Raw genomic sequence first — 19,141 nt, 5'->3', positions numbered from 1 at the left:
CTCTAGAAATAAAGTCGCTCACAATTCCCAATATGAAGCAGCAAGCTGCCAAACTTACAAAGGCGATCCAAGTTGAGCAGTTTTGTGTGACGTCACAATTGCACTGCGCATGTGCAGTCAATGTTCGCTAAAGACGCTCGTTCACAAGGCGCATTTATGGTCATATAGCAATACGATCCAGAGCATTGTTAAAAATGTTTTATTTAAACTAAATACCTTAAAAAAGAAACAATATTTTAAATACATTATATTACAAAGTTGCATGTTTTAAAGCAATATAAAGGTTAAATCATGTTTTTTCGACATACTACAGGGTTTGCAGGGAAGCACATGAATAGTGCTGTCCAGCAGTACTATTTATTCATGTAATGTCCAGATGCACAATAAATGTTCATCCCTGAACACCCAGCAGCATGTGTAACTCTCCAGAAAAATATGGCCAAAGTAGCAATGGTAAGAAGCATTTTTTTTTTGTGATCGCTGGAAAAACACACTGACAATATTCACTGATGCTGAGTAATCATTATCTACATAAAACAAGTTCAAGATTGTGTCAATACAGTTGATGTTCATGGGGAGAGGGTTGCAGCAAATGAGTAGAGATATAAAAAAATGGAGGATTGGATATATGGCTGATATATAAAATGTAATATTTCAAAGTGCAAAATTATGCATGTAGGAAGGAAAGTCAAAATTAATTAAAGACTTAATGACACTTTATTTACTGTTACAAAAAGAGTAATGGGAGACGGGAGTTATTATTTCAGATGATTTAAAATGTAGTAAACAATATAGTACTGCAGTGAGTATGTCCAGTAGAATGTTTAGTTGTATTGATAGAGGTATTTGCACCAGAAATAGTAAGATTCTTATGCCACTTTACAGATCACTAGTTAGGCCTTATCTTGAGCAATGTGTGCAGTAAGCAAGGCGATGGGCCCGATTTAACATGCCCTGGAGGGTGCCTAATACATCTGTTTCTGCGTGAGCCTTCAGTCTTGCCGGAAACAGGAGTTAAGACCACTGTTCATTAACTCGTCCGCCTCCTCTGAGGCAGCGGACAGCTATCCGCCTGAACGCATACGATCGGGTTAATTGACACCCCTGCTAGCTGGTAATTGGCCGCAAATCTGCAGAGGGTGGCATTGCACAGGCAATTCACCAAATCTCAAGAAGGATATTAACAAAATGGAATCTGTTGAAATAAGGGCTAATAAACTCATACATGGAGCTCGATTTATTAACCCCTTAAGGACTGGGATTTTTAGAGAAAAACTTGCCCAAAATAACAGAGAATTTTAAGCATTTTTGCTATTGCTCAATTTAAAAAGAAATAGAGCCTTTTTTTAATTTATCTATTAGCAATACATATTTTGTTTAGAACAAAACCCACAGTATTGATCTAGGCCCATTTTGTTATATTTCAAGTCATCATTTCACCGTCGAACAGATTAAAAAATATGGTTAACTTTTTCACAAAGTTTGGGGTTTGTCTGCCAGTACTCAATTTCTTTTTTTTTTTAATTAATTTTTTGCTGCTTATTTTTTTTAAAAAATTCTGTAATGTAGTGATCCCCCCTGAACCTGCCCCCAACCAAATGCTCAAGTGACCCCCTCCCTCACCCTTTACTGTGTTGTTGGGATCCCATCCCTCTCTCACCAAATATTTTTCTTTTTTGTAGATAGGTAATCCCCCCTCTCGCCCTCCTTCACCATTCCCCACCTTCCTCATTCCCTCCAACATGACCCACGGCAGCACCACAAGCAGATACAGAGTGTCACTGTTTGCATCTGAAATCTGCTTCATATTGTAATGGGAGTTCTGTCAGTGTCTCTTTACCATATAAAGACAGATCCCTTCTCCTTCTGGCTGCAGTCTTAGTTGTCATAGCTGAAAGTCAAGACTGCAGCATGAGGGAGAAGGTTGGGCGTAGCTACTACGTCAACAGGGTAAGCTATCAAATGTACCTTTTGACATAGTAGCTACGCACAATTGGCAGAAGCGGCTAAACTGTTTAGGCAGCTTTGGAGCTCTAGTGTTTCAGGCTTGCATAAGTGAGCCTGAAATGCAAGTTAAGTAGCTGCAATCTTAAGACTGCTGCTACTTAAAGAGACAGTAAACCTCAAAAATAATGTTATATAATTCTGCACATAGTACAGAATTATATAACATTATATTAGCGCAAACTTTATAAAACATAATATTCCCTTAGAATTTTTTAAAACAACGTTTTAAAAAAAGTTTGCGCTAATATAATGTTATATAATTCTGTACTATGTTATATAATTCTGTACAGAATTATATAACATTATTTTTGAGGTTTACTGTCCCTTTAACCTCTCCGCCACCTAAAGTGTGATTGGCATGATTGACAGTCCCTGCTTGAGTGCACGCGAGAAGGGAACAGATTTGGACAAGCAGCGGCTTGTGCAATTTTAAATGCGGCCAGAGGATGATAGCAAACAGTGTCTGCCTGGCACATGATAAATGGAACCCATGGTCTAAAAAATAAAACTTACCAGGAAAGGGGGGTCAATAAATTAATATGTATAGGTTAGAGGAAAGAAGCGAAAGAGGTGATATGAAAGTAACTGTCAAGTGTATTAACGGGCTTAAAGGGACAGTCAAGTCCAAAACAACTTGCATTATTTAAATAGGCAATGTCATTTTAAACAACTTTCCAATTTACTTTTATCACCAATTTTGCTTTGTTCTCATGGTATTCTTAGTTGAAAGCTAAACCTAAGAGGTTCATATGCTAATTTCTTAGACCTTGAAGACTGCCTCTAATCTGAATGCATTTTGACCACTAGAGGGTATTAGTTCATGTGTTTCATATAGATAACATTGAGCTCATGCACGTGAAGTTACCCTGGAGTGAGCACTTATTGGCTAAAATGCTGTTAAGGTAATCACAGAGGTAAAAAGTGTATTTCTATAACAGTGTTGGTTACGGTTATGCAAAACTGGGGAATGGTAAATAAAGGGATTATCTTTCTCTTTAAACAACAATAATTCTGGTGTTGGCTGTTCCTTTAATAAAGCTGAGGTTGTGAGTATTTTTTTCACAAACAAGGGGTCATGATTTCAAGCTAAATGGTAGTTGGTTCAGGAGCAATTGGTGGAAGTGCTTTGTCACAGAAAAGGTGGTTGATTAATGGAATAAACTTCCATTAGATGTCTGTGCTAAATATGAGGTTATCCTATGAACTAGATACACTACCACTTTTAGGACATTTTGGACGGACTTGTTAGGCCTATAGTTCTTATTTTCTGTCAGAATCTATGTTCCTATGTTAATATACTTGCATTAGTAAAAATGCTTCTAGTAAAAGATGTCACTGCTTTTTATTGCGCTTGTGCACATTAAAAATATCTAAATATGCTTCATGTACCAGCATTTTAAACAGTATATCTGCTCAGAAATATGTAGGTGCCTTGTTTTATGTAAACAAAGTCACCCCCAGCACAATACAAGGCACCAATAGCTCTCTGAGTGGACACACTATTTAAAAGACTGTTTCATGTGGCATATTTAGATATTTAGTAGAAGCTCTCACTTAAAACAGTTATAGCTTTTACTAGAACCATTTTGTTAATGTAAGTATATTGCAAAACTACTAAGTCCATATTTTATAGCTCTATCAGGTATTTGTAGTTCAGCTAGTAATTCAATTATACTTAGCCAGTGGTTGTTTTAGAGGTTGTATGCATCATTTTATGTATCACCCAATACCTCAAAGGTGCCAGCTTCTCTGATTGTCAAAGTAATGAAAGTCTAGAACCACCCATGTAGGTAATGAACCACCTTGGGTATTCGTCCACTATTTGAAAGAGATATTTCACTTATTTCTAAAAGGGTTAACTGCAAACCTGAGGTTTGATAATCTGTTTTACAATACAGAACACAATAATAATAATCTAATAGGCAAATCAATGCATTTCTAGGACAATCACTCACAATCTTATTAGTCAAAGGGCCACAACTTAAAGGGACAGTCTAGTCAAAAACAAAAGTTCATGATTGAGATAGGGCATGTCATTTTAAACAACTGTCCAATTTAATTTTATCATACATTTTGCTTTGTTCTCTTGGTATTCTTAGTTGAAAGCTAAACCTAGGTAGACTCATATTCTAATTTCTTAGCCCATGAAGGTTGCCTCTTTTCTGAATGCATTTTTACATTTTTTTCACAACTAGAGGACGTTAGTTCATGTGTGCCATATAGATAACATTGTGCGCATGCATGTGGAGTTACCTAGGAGTCAGCACTGATTGGCTAAAATGCAAGTCTGTCAAAAGAACTGAAATAAGGGGGCAGTCTTCAGAAGCTTAGATACAAGGTAATCACAGAGGTAAAAAGTGTATTATTATAACTGTGTTGTTTATGCAAAACTGGGGAATGGATAATAAAGGGATTATCTATCTTTTTAAACAATAACAATTCTGGTGTAGACTGTACCTTTAAAGGGAGGATGACATGAGATGTATTGGGGGTGCATGTTGTATGGCATTGTTAGTCAATGTAAATACAACTATGTTAGTTGGGTAATACAGTGCACGCCTATTACTTGGAGAGGCACATGATGCCTCATTAGAAAGAGACTGATGGTGACATTATCTATTGCGAGAAATTGTCACTTCTCTTAATGGGGTATAGTCTAATATTCGTAAAACGTATCAAATTATTTATCTACAAAATTATCATATACTTTAATTGTGTATTTGTGTATAAAATATTCTGATTTCTGAAGGACTAAAATTTATTTTAAATACTTATTCCTATTATTTTTACTAATTGCAACATATCTTGTATGAAAAAAACAAAACATTTTACCCCATTCTGCTTGATACAAATTTGATTATAGCTTCATACATATTCATCACTATTATTTAATTAGGACACAGTTATGTATTCTTACTGTTTAAGGGCTAAAGATAAAATAACAAATGTTTACATTTACAAACAGATCAATTATTTGTGCCAAGAAAAAAAGCTGTATTCCATAAAAAAAACTGAAACATAGTTTAGAGGAAGGTGCTGTTTAGAAAAGATAATTAAAAAGGCTTTCATTATCTGCTTTTAGTGGGATTGTTATTGAGATAAGAGTACAGTATAGGACAATATATCATTATTTGTAAACTGTATAGTTTGGTGCTGTTAACTTTAGTTAATTATAGAACACTACACAAAAGTGATACAAATTACATAGGGATGGAAAATAGAATAATATTTTAACATTAAAAAACTTTTCTCCATAAATACAAATTTTATTTGTCTGATAGAGTTAAGATATTTTATTTTTAAAATAGGAAGAATAAGTTATCATTGTAAAGTGATTAAATAATATAAGTCATAGACCATAACATAATACTTAATACTTATCTCCAATTGATAATTAATTAACATTGTGTTGATTTGCATAAATGTAAAATCAACATATAAATGTATATAAATTAAAAAGTATACTTACAGGGATAAAGTTTGATGAAAGTTTCATCTTCATGTGTAGTAGAATTTGATGGAGAGGGATGCTCATGTTTTGAATATCTTACAAAAATTCCAAATAAAATAATTAAGACTAACTGAAGCCCAATTGCTAAAAATGAAAATTTATACCTCATATTGGTGGAAAAAGACATGGCCAGTTAACTGTGTGCGACCTCAGCTCCTGCAAGTTACTGATAAAGTAAGGGGTGTGCAGTCTGTGTTTAATACACTGCACATGTAGTAGATTAGAATGACATTGCAAAAGGGGTCTGGTTAGAGTGACACTCCCTCAGAAGGAGGAATAGGTTAAAAACAAATTAGGAAAATACTGAATATAGCATACACAAAATGAAAAAAATTAGGAATATTTAGATAACATATTAAACTGGATATTTTACATTTCCCCATACTATGCAAAAATTATTATACTATCTGGAAGAAAACAATATATATTGTGCTTAAACAGTGCTGCAGTGATGGTATTTATCTGTACAACTTTAAAATGTTGTGTGTAATTTGGTGATGTCAAATTAATGGGATCACTTTATAGATTAATGGATGATTAAAGGGACATGAAACCCCACAAAATTCTTTCATGATTCATATAGAGAATAGAATTTTAAACAACTTTCCAATTTACTATTATCTAATTTGCTTCATTATCTTGTGTCTCTCTGACACAAATATCCAGTCAAGGAATACAACAGGTTCTTTGTTGAGATATTGTTTATCCCCTTAAAGGGACACTGAACCCAATTTTTTTATTTCGTGATTTAGACAGAGCATACAATTTTAAGCAACTTTCTAATTTACTCCTATTATCAATTTGTCTTCGTTCTCTTGTTATCTTTATTTGAAAAAGAAGGCATCTAAGCTTTTTTTGGCTCAGGACTCTGGACAGCACTTTTTTATTGGTGGATGAATTTATCCACCAATCAGCAAGAACAACCCAAGTTGTTCACCAAAATTGTGCCGGCATCTAAACTTACACTTCAAATAAAGATACCAAGAGAATGAAGAAAATTTGATAATAGGAGTAAATTAGAAAGTTGCTTAAAATGTCATGCTCTTTCTGAATCACGAAAGAAAGAATTTGGGTTCAGTGTCCCTTTAAGGACTGGCCTTTCTGACTAAGACTTCCCCAAAAGATCAGAGCATTTTTAGCATTTTTGCCATCACTACATTTAAACAGAAATAGAGCCTTGTTTTTTTTTAATTGACATATCAAAACTATATTTATATATTTTTTAGAAGACAACCCATACGGCTAGATTTAGAGTTTGGCGTTAGCCGTCAAAAGCAGCGTTAAGGGGTCCTAACGCTGCTTTTTACCGCCCGCTGGTATTTAGAGTCAGCCAGGAAAGGTTCTAACGCTCACTTCCTTACGCGACTCCAGGCTACCGCAGATCCCCTTACGCCAATTGCGTATCCTGTCAATTTCTATGGGATCTGCCTAACGCCGGTATTTGGAGCCTTGGAAGAAGTGAGCGGTAGACCCTCTACCGACAAGACTCCTACCGACAAAAAAAGTCAGTAGTTAAGAGCTTTATGGGCTAACGCCGGAATATAAAGCTCTTAACTACTGTGCTACAAAGTACACTAACACCCATAAACTACCTATGTACGACTAAACCGAGGCCCCCCACATCGCCGCCACTATAATAAAAAAATGTAACCCCTAATCTGCCGACCGGACACCGCTGCCACCTACATTATACCTATGAACCCATAATCTGCTGCCCCTAACATCGCCGACACCTATATTATATTTATTAACCCCTAATCTGCCCCCCCCACATCGCCGCTACCTAACTACAAGTATTAACCCCTAATCTGCCGACCGGACCTCGCCGCCCTTATAATAAATGTATTAACCCCTAAACCGCCGCACTCCCGCCTCGCAAACACTATAATAAATATTATTAACCCCTAATTTGCCCTCCCTAACATCGTCGCCACCTACCTACAATTATTAACCCCTAATCTCCCGCCCGCAAAGTTGCCGCTACTATAATAAAGTTATTTACCCCTAAACCTAAGTCTAACCCTAACCCTAACACCCCCTACTATAAATATAATTTAAATTAAACAAAATAATATTCCTATTATTAAATAAATTAATCCTATTTAAAACTAAATACTTACCTATAAAATAAACCCTAATATAGCTACAATATAAATAATAATTACACTGTATCTATTTTAGGATTTATATTTATTTTACAGGCAACTTTGTATTTATTTTAACTAGGTACAATAGCTATTAAATAGTTATTAACTATTATTTAATAGCTACCTAGTTAAAATAATTACAAAATTACATGTAAAATAAATCCTAACCTAAGTTACAATTAAACCTAACACTACACTATCATTAAATTAATTAAATAAATTACCTACAATTAGCTAAACTAAAATACAATTAAATAAACTAATCTATAATACAAAAAACCCCCCACTAAATTACAAAAAATAAAAAAATATTACAAGAATTTTAATCTAATTACACCTAATCTAAGCCCCCTTTTAAAATAAAAAAGCCCCCCAAAATAAAAAATTCCCTACCCTATTCTAAATTACAAAAGTAATCATCTCTATTACTAGCCCTTAAAAGGGCTTTTTGCGGGGCATTGCCCCAAAGTAATCAGCTCTTTTATCTGTAAAAGAAAATACAATACCCCCCCAACATTACAACCCACCACCCACATACCCCTATTCTAACCCACCCAAACCCCCCTTAAAAAAAATTATCACTAACCCCTTGAAGATCTCCCTACCTTGAGTCGTCTTCACTCAGCCGAGCCGAAGTCTTCATCCAATCCGGGCGATGTGGTCCTCCATCCTGTAGAAGTCTTGATCCAAGCGGCAAAGAAGAGATCTTCCATCCGGGCGATGTCTTCTTCCAAGCGGCATCTTCTATCTTCTGTCTTCCGGATCCATCTTCATCCTGCCGACGCGGAACATACTCCTTCCCTACGGACTAACGATGAATGAAGGTTCCTTTAAGGGACGTCATCCAAGATGGCGTCCCTCAAATTCGGATTGGCTGATAGGATTCTATCAGCCAATCGGAATTAAGGTAGGAAAAATCTGATTGGCTGATTCAATCAGCCAATCAGATTGAAGTTCAATCCGATTGGCTGATCCAATCAGCCAATCAGATTGAGCTCACATTCTATAGGCTGTTCCGATCAGCCAATAGAATGCAAGCTCAATCTGATTGGCTGATTGAATCAGCCAATCAGATTTTTCCTACCTTAATTCCTATTGGCTGATAGAATCCTATCAGCCAATCCGAATTTGAGGGACGCCATCTTGGCTGACGTCCCTTAAAGGACCCTTCATTCGTCGTTAGTCCGTTGGGGAAGGAGGATGTTCCGCGTCGGCGGGATGAAGATGGATCCGGAAGACAGAAGATAGAAGATGCCGCTTGGAAGAAGACATCGCCCGGATGGAAGACCTCTTCTTTGCCACTTGGATCAAGACTTCTACCGGATGGAGGACCACATCGCCCGGATTGGATGAAGACTTTGGCTCGGCTGAGTGAAGATGACTCAAGGTAGGGAGATCTTCAGGGGGTTAGTGATAGGTTTTTTAAGGGGGCTTTGGGTGGGTTAGGGGTATGTGGGTGGTGGATTGTAATGTTGGGGGGTATTGTATTTTCTTTTACAGGTAAAAGAGCTGATTACTTTGGGGCAATGCCCCGCAATAAGCCATTTTAAGGGCTGGTAATAGAGCTGATTACTTTTGTAATTTAGAATAGGGTAGGGAATTTTTTTTATTTTGGGGGGCTTTTTTATTTTATTAGGGGGCTTAGATTAGGTGTAATTAGATTAAAATTCTTGTAATATTTTTTTATTTTTTGTAATTTAGTGGGGGTTTTTTGTATTATAGATTAGTTTATTTAATTGTATTTTAGTTTAGCTAATTGTAGGTAATTTATTTAATTAATTTAATGATAGTGTAGTGTTAGGTTTAATTGTAACTTAGGTTAGGATTTATTTTACATGTCATTTTGTAATTATTTTAACTAGATAGCTATTAAATAGTTAATAACTATTTAATAGCTATTGTACCTAGTTAAAATAAATACAAAGCTGCCTGTAAAATAAATATAAATCCTAAAATAGATACAATGTAATCATTATTTATATTGTAGCTATATTAGGGTTTATTTTATAGGTAAGTATTTAGTTTTAAATAGGATTAATTTATTTAATAATAGGAATATTATTTAGTTTAATTTAAATTATATTTATGATAGGGGATCTTAGTGTTAGACTTAGGTTTAGGGGTTAATAACTTTATTATAGTAGCGGCGACGTTTTTTTTTTAAACTTTTTTAGAAACCTTGGGTTTCTCAATGCAATTATTTATATACTGCTTGTGCAATCATGGCACAAATGGTTACAAAAGCTTCTCTGGAATCCCCTTTGTTCAGAATTAGCAGACATATATTCCTTTACCATTGCTTTTTGGTAATTAGAAGGCCGCTAATTGCAGCTGTGCACCACACTTCTATTATTCCCGGCAGTGAAGGGGTTTATCAGGTATCTTAAAGGGTTAATTTTAGCTTTAGTGTAGAGATTAGCCTCCCATCTGACACTTCCAACCCCCTGATTCCTACCCGATCTGTCTCAAACAGCTCTCTTCCCCCCCCCCCCCCCCACACTGGTCACCCCCATCTTAAGTCCTGCAAACAGTTTGTCATTAAAAAAATACAACTTTTTTTTTATTTTTTATTTTTTTCTGCAGTGTAGGATCCACCCTAACCCTCCAACCTTCCTGATCCCCCAAATAGCTCTCTAATCCTCCCCCTTCTAAATATTGCCACCATCTTAGGTAAGGGCAGCTGTCTGCCAGTACCAATAAACCCCACATTTGTATGTATTTTTTTACTTTATTTTTTCTGTAGTGTTGCTGCCCCCCTTCATTACACTACACCTCCCCCTCCCAGATCAATATCTCCCCTCCACTTTAGGAGCCCCCCCCCCCACTCCCTCCTCCTCCTCTCTGCCACTCTCAGGAGATATTTTCTATAGTTTAGGGGTTCAAATCACTCCAGTCCACCTCTCGCCTCCCTCCTAATCCTCCCACGCCACCAATAATCGGCACCACCAATGCCCAATGCAGAAAAGGCCACAGAGTTGCCCTCTTTGCATTGGTAATTCTTCAACTCTATATCTGCAGTTCCCCACTCGTGGGACATGCAGAAAAAGCTCATTCTCGCTACTTTTATCGAGATCCCAGCAGATCTCGATAACGACTAGCCTCGTACAGGGTATGGCGCTGGTCAGTAAGGGGTTATTGATCACATACCAAGTTAATCAACATGGAAGAATTGTGCATACGGCAAATTCTGAAGCTGGGCAGTCCAGCATTCAGTTTTAACAGAGTACAACAGGTTACCTAATCAACATGTGTCCACCAGTAATATTTGACTTAAAGATCCCTTCATCTGGTTACTGGGCAAAATACCTATTCTGATACATCTGTTTTCCTATACTTGTTGCAGTTTACAAGAATAAGGAACAATTCAGCAATTTAGTTTCAATTTGAACAACCTGTCATCAAAAAAAACATACACTCTGCTTTGACTATAATATGGACCTGGCCTAGATTCCTGTGCACTGGCCTAGTGTACAGAAAACTATTCATGGGACTTCTCTAATTTTGGACAAGGAGAGAAATACAGCAATTAACTGTTTGTAATTCTACAGATAGTTGCCTGGCCCAGTGTTACATGCAGAGAGGTAGCATACCCACAAGACAGGAGTTTTCAAACAACATAGAAGACACGACAATTAGACACACATAAGCCATAAGCAAAAATATCAACTGTGGCCTATCTGAATGAAAAGCCCTTTAAACATAATGTTACCTCCATTATTTTACAGCCCCTCCTCAGATACTTATGTGAGCGCACACAAAATTATCACATATCAGTAACTTGTATGGCACTTAATCGACTAAACAGTTCCACCATCTCTTCTTCTGTACATATACAGCTCATATCCTCATAGCTGGTAGACTGTGCAAAAGTTGCAAAAAAAAGAGTTGGGTAGGTGGTGTCTGGAGGGCCTGTGTCTTCTCGGAGGAGCCTTGCCTGGTTGGGGGTAGTCGAGGCTCACAGCTTCTGCAGCAACAACTTGATACAAGACACTACAAGGAATAGAAACATAATGAGTATGACAAACAATATTAGGCCATGCAAGATCTTAGTGCCAAATTCACCTAACCATTCTCTCAGCCCAAAAGACCAGTCAATCCCTTGAGGTACTTCTCTCAGTCTCTGTTGTGCCGCTCTTATTTTGTCTATATGTTCAGCTATGAGTGTAGAATTATTAGCAATGAAAACACAAGTATCCTGCACAAGTGCACAAACTCCTCCCTTAGCAGCTAATATGTAGTCTAAAGCCATCCTATTTTGTAATGCAACCATCCTGATTTGCACCTATTCTTGGGAGAGCATTTATATTGCAATTGTGGTTTCATTAAGTACTTCATCTAACAAATCCACTAGCAAGTAAAGCTTGTACACAAAATTACAGCCCCATATGCAGGGAGAAATTATGCTCCCACCTTCTGACTTTTAGAGGATTTTTCAGTTAGATGATTACCAGCATAGTAATATTTTTCATGAGTGCTTCCCCCTATACCCCTACGGGAGTTAATGCAACCTTCAGGAAACTGGTGGGATAGATAGAGCCCTGGACCATATTCCCTAGGTTATAACCTTGCCATATAATAGGCAACCACCTATATCCCCACTGATCTCATATCCAATATGTACCCCTAGAAATTAATAATGGTATAGTTTCACTGCTGTGATACGACCAGAGTCCATAGAACCATTTTGAAAATAGTGGTAGCAAAACAGTGAAATTATGCACAGAGTCCGCCACAGTCATTAGAATAGTTATCATTTTGTTGGAGACAAGACCAGGAAATAGCAGCATAGTCAGATGCAGTAGTAATATCTATTGCAGACCCTAAGCATTCTGAATATCCCACAGGATTACCATCAGTGAGGTCAGGGTGACTCCATACACAGACCAGTCCTTGGTTAGGGGTATTGACTATGTAAACGCTAACAGTCTGTTTATATTGGCGTCTGCCCGTCACTTTTGTGCATGTCGTCCCTACGCAGATCAGTGTGAGAAAGCATGTCTATCTGGAATGGGATACCTATGTTTGGGGTACCATGGCCAACAGACCTAGGCACAAAACCACAAATCCAGCAAGAATCAGTTAGATTTAGGGTGTTTTAGGGTGTTGTACATAGTGCAGGTGGCAAGGATGTAACAGTTGTCTTTAGCCCAAGGTGCTGTTCACCTTTGCTGCAAAAAATAAAAGAGTTACAACAGATAACATTACAGCAATTGAGTGATCACTCTAATATTATAAGCTTAATAAAAATGTACTATTTGCACCGTAATAGCAGGTGAACTGCCATAATTGTATGCACAATTATACAAAAGACATAGATTGCAGTTAGCATCAGATGTATGAATATTGCTGTGCGAGGATTATCAGTCCACCAGTTACTCATTACTCAGATAGCAAGGAATAAGGAATTATACTCCCCTACACACTTAGGCCTAGATTTAGAGTTCGGCGGTAGCCGTCAAAACCAGCGTTAGAGGCTCCTAACGCTGGTTTTGGCCGCCCGCTGGTATTTGGAGTCAGTGATTAAAGGGTCTAACGCTCACTTTGCAGCCGCGACTTTTCCATACCGCAGATCCCCCTACGCCATTTGCGTAGCCTATCTTTTCAATGGGATCTTTCTAACGCCGGTATTTAGAGTCGTTTCTGCAGTGAGCGTTAGAGCTCTAACGACAAGATTCCAGCCGCCTGAAAATAGCAGGAGTTAAGAGCTTTCTGGCTAACGCCGGTTTATAAAGCTCTTAACTACTGTACCCTAAAGTACACTAACACCCATAAACTACCTATGTACCCCTAAACCGAGCTCCCCCCACATCGCCGCCACTCGATTAAAAATTTTAACCCCTAATCTGCCGACCGCCACCTACGTTATACTTATGTACCCCTAATCTGCTGCCCCTAACACCGCCGACCCCTGTATTATATTTATAAACCCCTAACCTGCCCCCCACAACATCGCCGCCAGCTACTTAAAATAATTAACCCCTAATCTTCCGACCGCAAAGCGCCGCCACCTACGTTATCCCTATGTACCCCTAATCTGCTGCCCCTAACACCGCCGACCCCTATATTATATTTATTAACCCCTAATCTGCCCCCCACAACGTCGCCGACACCTGCCTACACTTATTAACCCCTAATCTGCCGAGCGGACCTGAGCGCTACAATAATAAAGTTATTAACCCCTAATCCGTCTCACTAACCCTATCATAAATAGTATTAACCCCTAATCTGCCCTCCCTAACATCGCCGACACCTACCTTCAATTATTAACCCCTAATCTTCCGATCGGAGCTCACCGCTATTCTAATAAATGTATTAACCCCTAAAGCTAAGTCTAACCCTAACACTAACACCCCCCTAACTTAAATATAATTTACATCTAACGAAATAAATTAACTCTTATTAAATAAATTAATCCTATTTAAAGCTAAATACTTACCTGTAAAATAAACCCTAATATAGCTACAATATAAATTATAATTATATTATAGCTATTTTAGGATTAATATTTATTTTACAGGCAACTTGGTATTTATTTTAACTAGGTACAATAGCTATTAAATAGTTAAGAACTATTTAATAGTTACCTAGTTAAAATAATAACAAATTTACCTGTAAAATAAATCCTAACCTAAGATATAATTAAACCTAACACTACCCTATCAATAAAATAATTAAATAAACTACCTACAATTACCTACAATTAACCTAACACTACACTATCAATAAATTAAATAAACACAATTGCTACAAATAAATACAATTAAATAAACTAGCTAAAGTACAAAAAATAAAAAAGAACTAAGTTACAGAAAATAAAAAAATATTTACAAACATAAGAAAAATATTACAACAATTTTAAACTAATTACACCTACTCTAAGCCCCCTAATAAAATAACAAAGCCCCCCAAAATAAAAAATTCCCTACCCTATTCTAAATTAAAAAAGTTACAAGCTCTTTTACCTTACCAGCCCTGAACAGGGCCCTTTGCGGGGCATGCCCCAAGAAGTTCAGCTCTTTTGCCTGTAAAAAAAAACATACAATACCCCCCCCCCCAACATTACAACCCACCACCCACATACCCCTAATCTAACCCAAACCCCCCTTAAATAAACCTAACACTAATCCCCTGAAGATCTTCCTACCTTGTCTTCACCATCCAGGTATCACCGATCGGTCCTGGCTCCGATATCTTCATCCAACCCAAGCGGGGACTAGACATCCACTGAAGAAGTCCAGAAGAGGGTCCAAAGTCTTCCTCCTATCCGGCAAGAAGAGGACATCCGGACCGGCAAACATCTTCTCCAAGCGGCATCTTCGATCTTCTTCCATCCGGAGCGAAGCGGCAGGATCCTGAAGACCCCCAGCGCGGAACATCCATCCGGACCGACGACTGAACGACGAATGACGGTTCCTTTAAATGACGTCATCCAAGATGGCGTCCCTCGAATTCCGATTGGCTGATAGGATTCTATCAGCCAATCGGAATTAAGGTAGGAATTTTCTGATTGGCTGATGGAATCAGCCAATCAGAATCTAGTTCAATCCGATTGGCTGATCCAATCAGCCAATCAGATTGAGCTCGCATTCTATTGGCTGATCGGAACAGCCAATAGAATGCGAGCTCAATCTGATTGGCTGATTGGATCAGCCAATCGGATTGAACTTGATTCTGATTGGCTGATTCCATCAGCCAATCAGAAAATTCCTACCTTAATTCCGATTGGCTGATAGAATCCTATCAGCCAATCGGAATTCGAGGGACGCCATCTTGGATGACGTCATTTAAAGGAACCGTCATTCGTCGTTCAGTCGTCGGTCCGGATGGATGTTCCGCGCTGGGGGTCTTCAGGATCCTGCCGCTTCGCTCCGGATGGAAGAAGATCGAAGATGCCGCTTGGAGAAGATGTTTGCCGGTCCGGATGTCCTCTTCTTGCCGGATAGGAGGAAGACTTTGGACCCTCTTCTGGACTTCTTCAGTGGATGTCTAGTCCCCGCTTGGGTTGGATGAAGATATCGGAGCCAGGACCGATCGGTGATACCTGGATGGTGAAGACAAGGTAGGAAGATCTTCAGGGGATTAGTGTTAGGTTTATTTAAGGGGGGTTTGGGTTAGATTAGGGGTATGTGGGTGGTGGGTTGTAATGTTGGGGGGGGGGTATTGTATGTTTTTTTTTACAGGCAAAAGAGCTGAACTTCTTGGGGCATGCCCCGCAAAGGGCCCTGTTCAGGGCTGGTAAGGTAAAAGAGCTTGTAACTTTTTTAATTTAGAATAGGGTAGGGAATTTTTTATTTTGGGGGGCTTTGTTATTTTATTAGGGGGCTTAGAGTAGGTGTAATTAGTTTAAAATTGCTGTAATATTTTTCTTATGTTTGTAAATATTTTTTTATTTTCTGTAACTTAGTTCTTTTTTATTTTTTGTACTTTAGCTAGTTTATTTAATTGTATTTATTTGTAGCAATTGTGTTTATTTAATTTATTGATAGTGTAGTGTTAGGTTAATTGTAGGTAATTGTAGGTAGTTTATTTAATTATTTTATTGATAGGGTAGTGTTAGGTTTAATTATATCTTAGGTTAGGATTTATTTTACAGGTAAATTTATTATTATTTTAACTAGGTAACTATTAAATAGTTCTTAACTATTTAATAGCTATTGTACCTAGTTAAAATAAATACCAAGTTGCCTGTAAAATAAATATTAATCCTAAAATAGCTATAATATAATTATAATTTATATTGTAGCTATATTAGGGTTTATTTTACAGGTAAGTATTTAGCTTTAAATAGGATTAATTTATTTAATAAGAGTTAATTTATTTCGTTAGATGTAAATTATATTTAAGTTAGGGGGGTGTTAGTGTTAGGGTTAGACTTAGCTTTAGGGGTTAATACATTTATTAGAATAGCGGTGAGCTCCGATCGGAAGATTAGGGGTTAATAATTGAAGGTAGGTGTCGGCAATGTTAGGGAGGGCAGATTAGGGGTTAATACTATTTATGATAGGGTTAGTGAGGCGGATTAGGGGTTAATAACTTTATTATAGTAGCGCTCAGGTCCGCTCGGCAGATTAGGGGTTAATAAGTGTAGGCAGGTGTCGGCGACGTTGTGGGGGGCAGATTAGGGGTTAATAAATATAACATAGGGGTCGGCGATGTTAGGGCAGCAGATTAGGGGTACATAAGGATAACGTAGGTTGCGGCGGTTTACGGAGCGGCAGATTAGGGGTTAAAAGTGTAATGCAGGGGTCAGCGATAGCGGGGGCGGCAGATTAGGGGTTAATAAGTGTAAGGCTAGGGGTGTTTAGACTCGGGGTACATGTTAGAGTGTTAGGTGCAGACGTAGGAAGTGTTTCCCCATAGGAAACAATGGGGCTGCGTTAGGAGCTGAACGCGGCTTTTTTGCAGGTGTTAGGTTTTTTTTCAGCTCAAACAGCCCCATTGTTTCCTATGGGAGAATCGTGCACGAGCACGTTTTTGATGCCGGCCGCGTCCGTAAGCAACTCTGGTATCGAGAGTTGCATTTGCGGTAAAAATGCTCTACGCTCCTTTTTTAGAGCCTAACGCAGCATTTGTTTTAACTCTCGATACCAGAGTTAAATTTATGGTGCGGCCAGAAAAAAGCCTGCGGAGCGTTAACAGCCCTTTTACCGCCGAACTCCAAATCTAGGCCTTAGTCTTTGTTCTTTGGCCTTTAGGCAAAAGGGACAGCTTCAGGAGGTGCAAGCTTGCAGTGGGAGATGTGGATCCAGGACTTGGTTTCAGCAATCTTTACAGCGGTGTTGGTGGTGAGCAGAACTTGGAAGGGACATTTTCATCTTGGCTCTAGAACAGTTTTCTGGAGAAACTGTTGACCATAACCAGGTCACCAAGAGCGATGGCATGCACTGGAACATTGTCACTCTGGGGCTGCGCAGCCTTTACCTGCAGGTGGAGAGACTTAAGTATTAATGTTAGTTGCATGCAATAATCCTCAATGACGTCATCACAAATTTCATGGTCCCTGCAGCCTACTTGTTTCTGAGCTATTGTAAGATCAGTATTCATTGGCCTACCCATAAGGATTTCATGTGGGGACAATTTGTGTTTGGGACATGAACAATAGGGCAAGAGGAAAAGCATCTGGCCACTTGAGATTTGTTTCCCCACAGATTTTTGCCAATTTGTTTTTAAAAACATCATTAGCCCTTTCTATAGCTCCTGCACTTTGGGGATGATGGGAGCAATGCAAATGATATGGAATATGCAGCACTTTTGCTATTTCCTGTATCACTTGCCCTGTGAAGTAAGTACCCTGATCTGAATATATGTGCTGTGGTAACCCCTACCTAGGAATTAACTCCTATAGCAGCCTTTTTGCAACCATTTTGGCATCTGCAGATGCACAAGGACAAGCTTCCACCCACACTGAGGATGTGTCTAATATTACTAGGATGTATTTGTATTGTGTGACCTTTGGTAATTCCACAAAATTTATTTGCAGACAAAAGGTCCCCACGGGCATGGTGGGTGATTCTTAGATAAATAATGTTTCCCTACATTGTGCTTAAGACAAATCACGCAAGTGATGCACAAGGCCTCAGTTGCATATCTAACTCCTGGGCCCCAGCATTGTGATGTGATTATCTCATCCATGATGTCCCTGTTCACATGTGAGATTACATGAGTAAGTCTCACTATGTATGGCATCAAAGATGCTGGGAGAGTAGGCAAATTGTTGGGGCCATACCACCTACCCTCTTTTTGTGTAGCACCTAGATCGCACCATTTGTCAATTTCCTCCTGTAGCATACTCTCAGAAAAAAATCTTCAGACATATTAGTGGACTTTCCTGGGAGTCTGCATCAGGTAAGGCCACGTATGACCCTGGACTGTGTATAGCAGCTTGCATTGCAGCTAAGCCTGCTTGTTCATTTCCTTTTGAAATGTCATCTGTTAATTTTGTGTGTGCAGCTACCTTTATGACAGCTAAAGAGGATGGTAACAAGAGGGCTTGTAGCAGATTCCTGACATATGTGGCATTCTGGATGGGAGTCTCTGCTGCAGTAATGAACCTTCTCAGATTCCACAATGCTCCAAAGGCATTCACTACTCCAAAAGTATAGCGCAAGTCTGTGTAGATGCTAGCAGATTTACGTGTTGCTATCTTGCATGCGCGGGTAAGGGCAATTTACTCAGCCACTTGGGCTGATGCAACCTGTATGGGACCTGATTCTATTACTTCCGAGTCAGAAACCACTGCATAGCCTGCTACCTTTTTCCCTTCCTCTGTGTAATAGCAAGAACCATCTACATACAGTGACAGCTCTAGGTTTGTCAGGGAGGTTTCCTGTAGGTCAGGTTGTAGAGTCTCTATGGCTTCTGTCACTTCTATACAGTCATGAAACTTGCCCTCCTCTTGCAGGATTGACAACAAGGAAGCAGGGGTAGGCACCACTAGAAATGAAGCTTTTACAGCTGCATTCAAGGCTCTTCATTA

At 38.5% G+C, this 19,141-nt stretch overlaps 1 protein-coding gene across 1 annotated transcript in view; it reads right to left on the bottom strand.

The window, feature by feature from the left end:
* The window catches only part of RHAG (Rh associated glycoprotein), a 168,825-nt gene extending 163,116 nt beyond the window's left edge, over positions 1–5,709 (bottom strand). Inside the window, exon 1 of the mRNA XM_053709562.1 lies at positions 5,477–5,709. Coding sequence (XP_053565537.1) covers positions 5,477–5,645 — 169 coding nt within the window. The 5' untranslated portion in view covers positions 5,646–5,709. The remainder of the gene's footprint in view (positions 1–5,476) is intronic.
* Positions 5,710–19,141: the final 13,432 nt, after the last annotated feature.

The sequence above is a fragment of the Bombina bombina genome, chromosome 4 (genome assembly GCF_027579735.1).
Source record: "Bombina bombina isolate aBomBom1 chromosome 4, aBomBom1.pri, whole genome shotgun sequence".
Classification (NCBI taxonomy): domain Eukaryota; kingdom Metazoa; phylum Chordata; class Amphibia; order Anura; family Bombinatoridae; genus Bombina; species Bombina bombina.
Note: the sequence above shows the minus strand (reverse complement) of the source record. Positions and strands in the feature narration are given on the sequence as shown.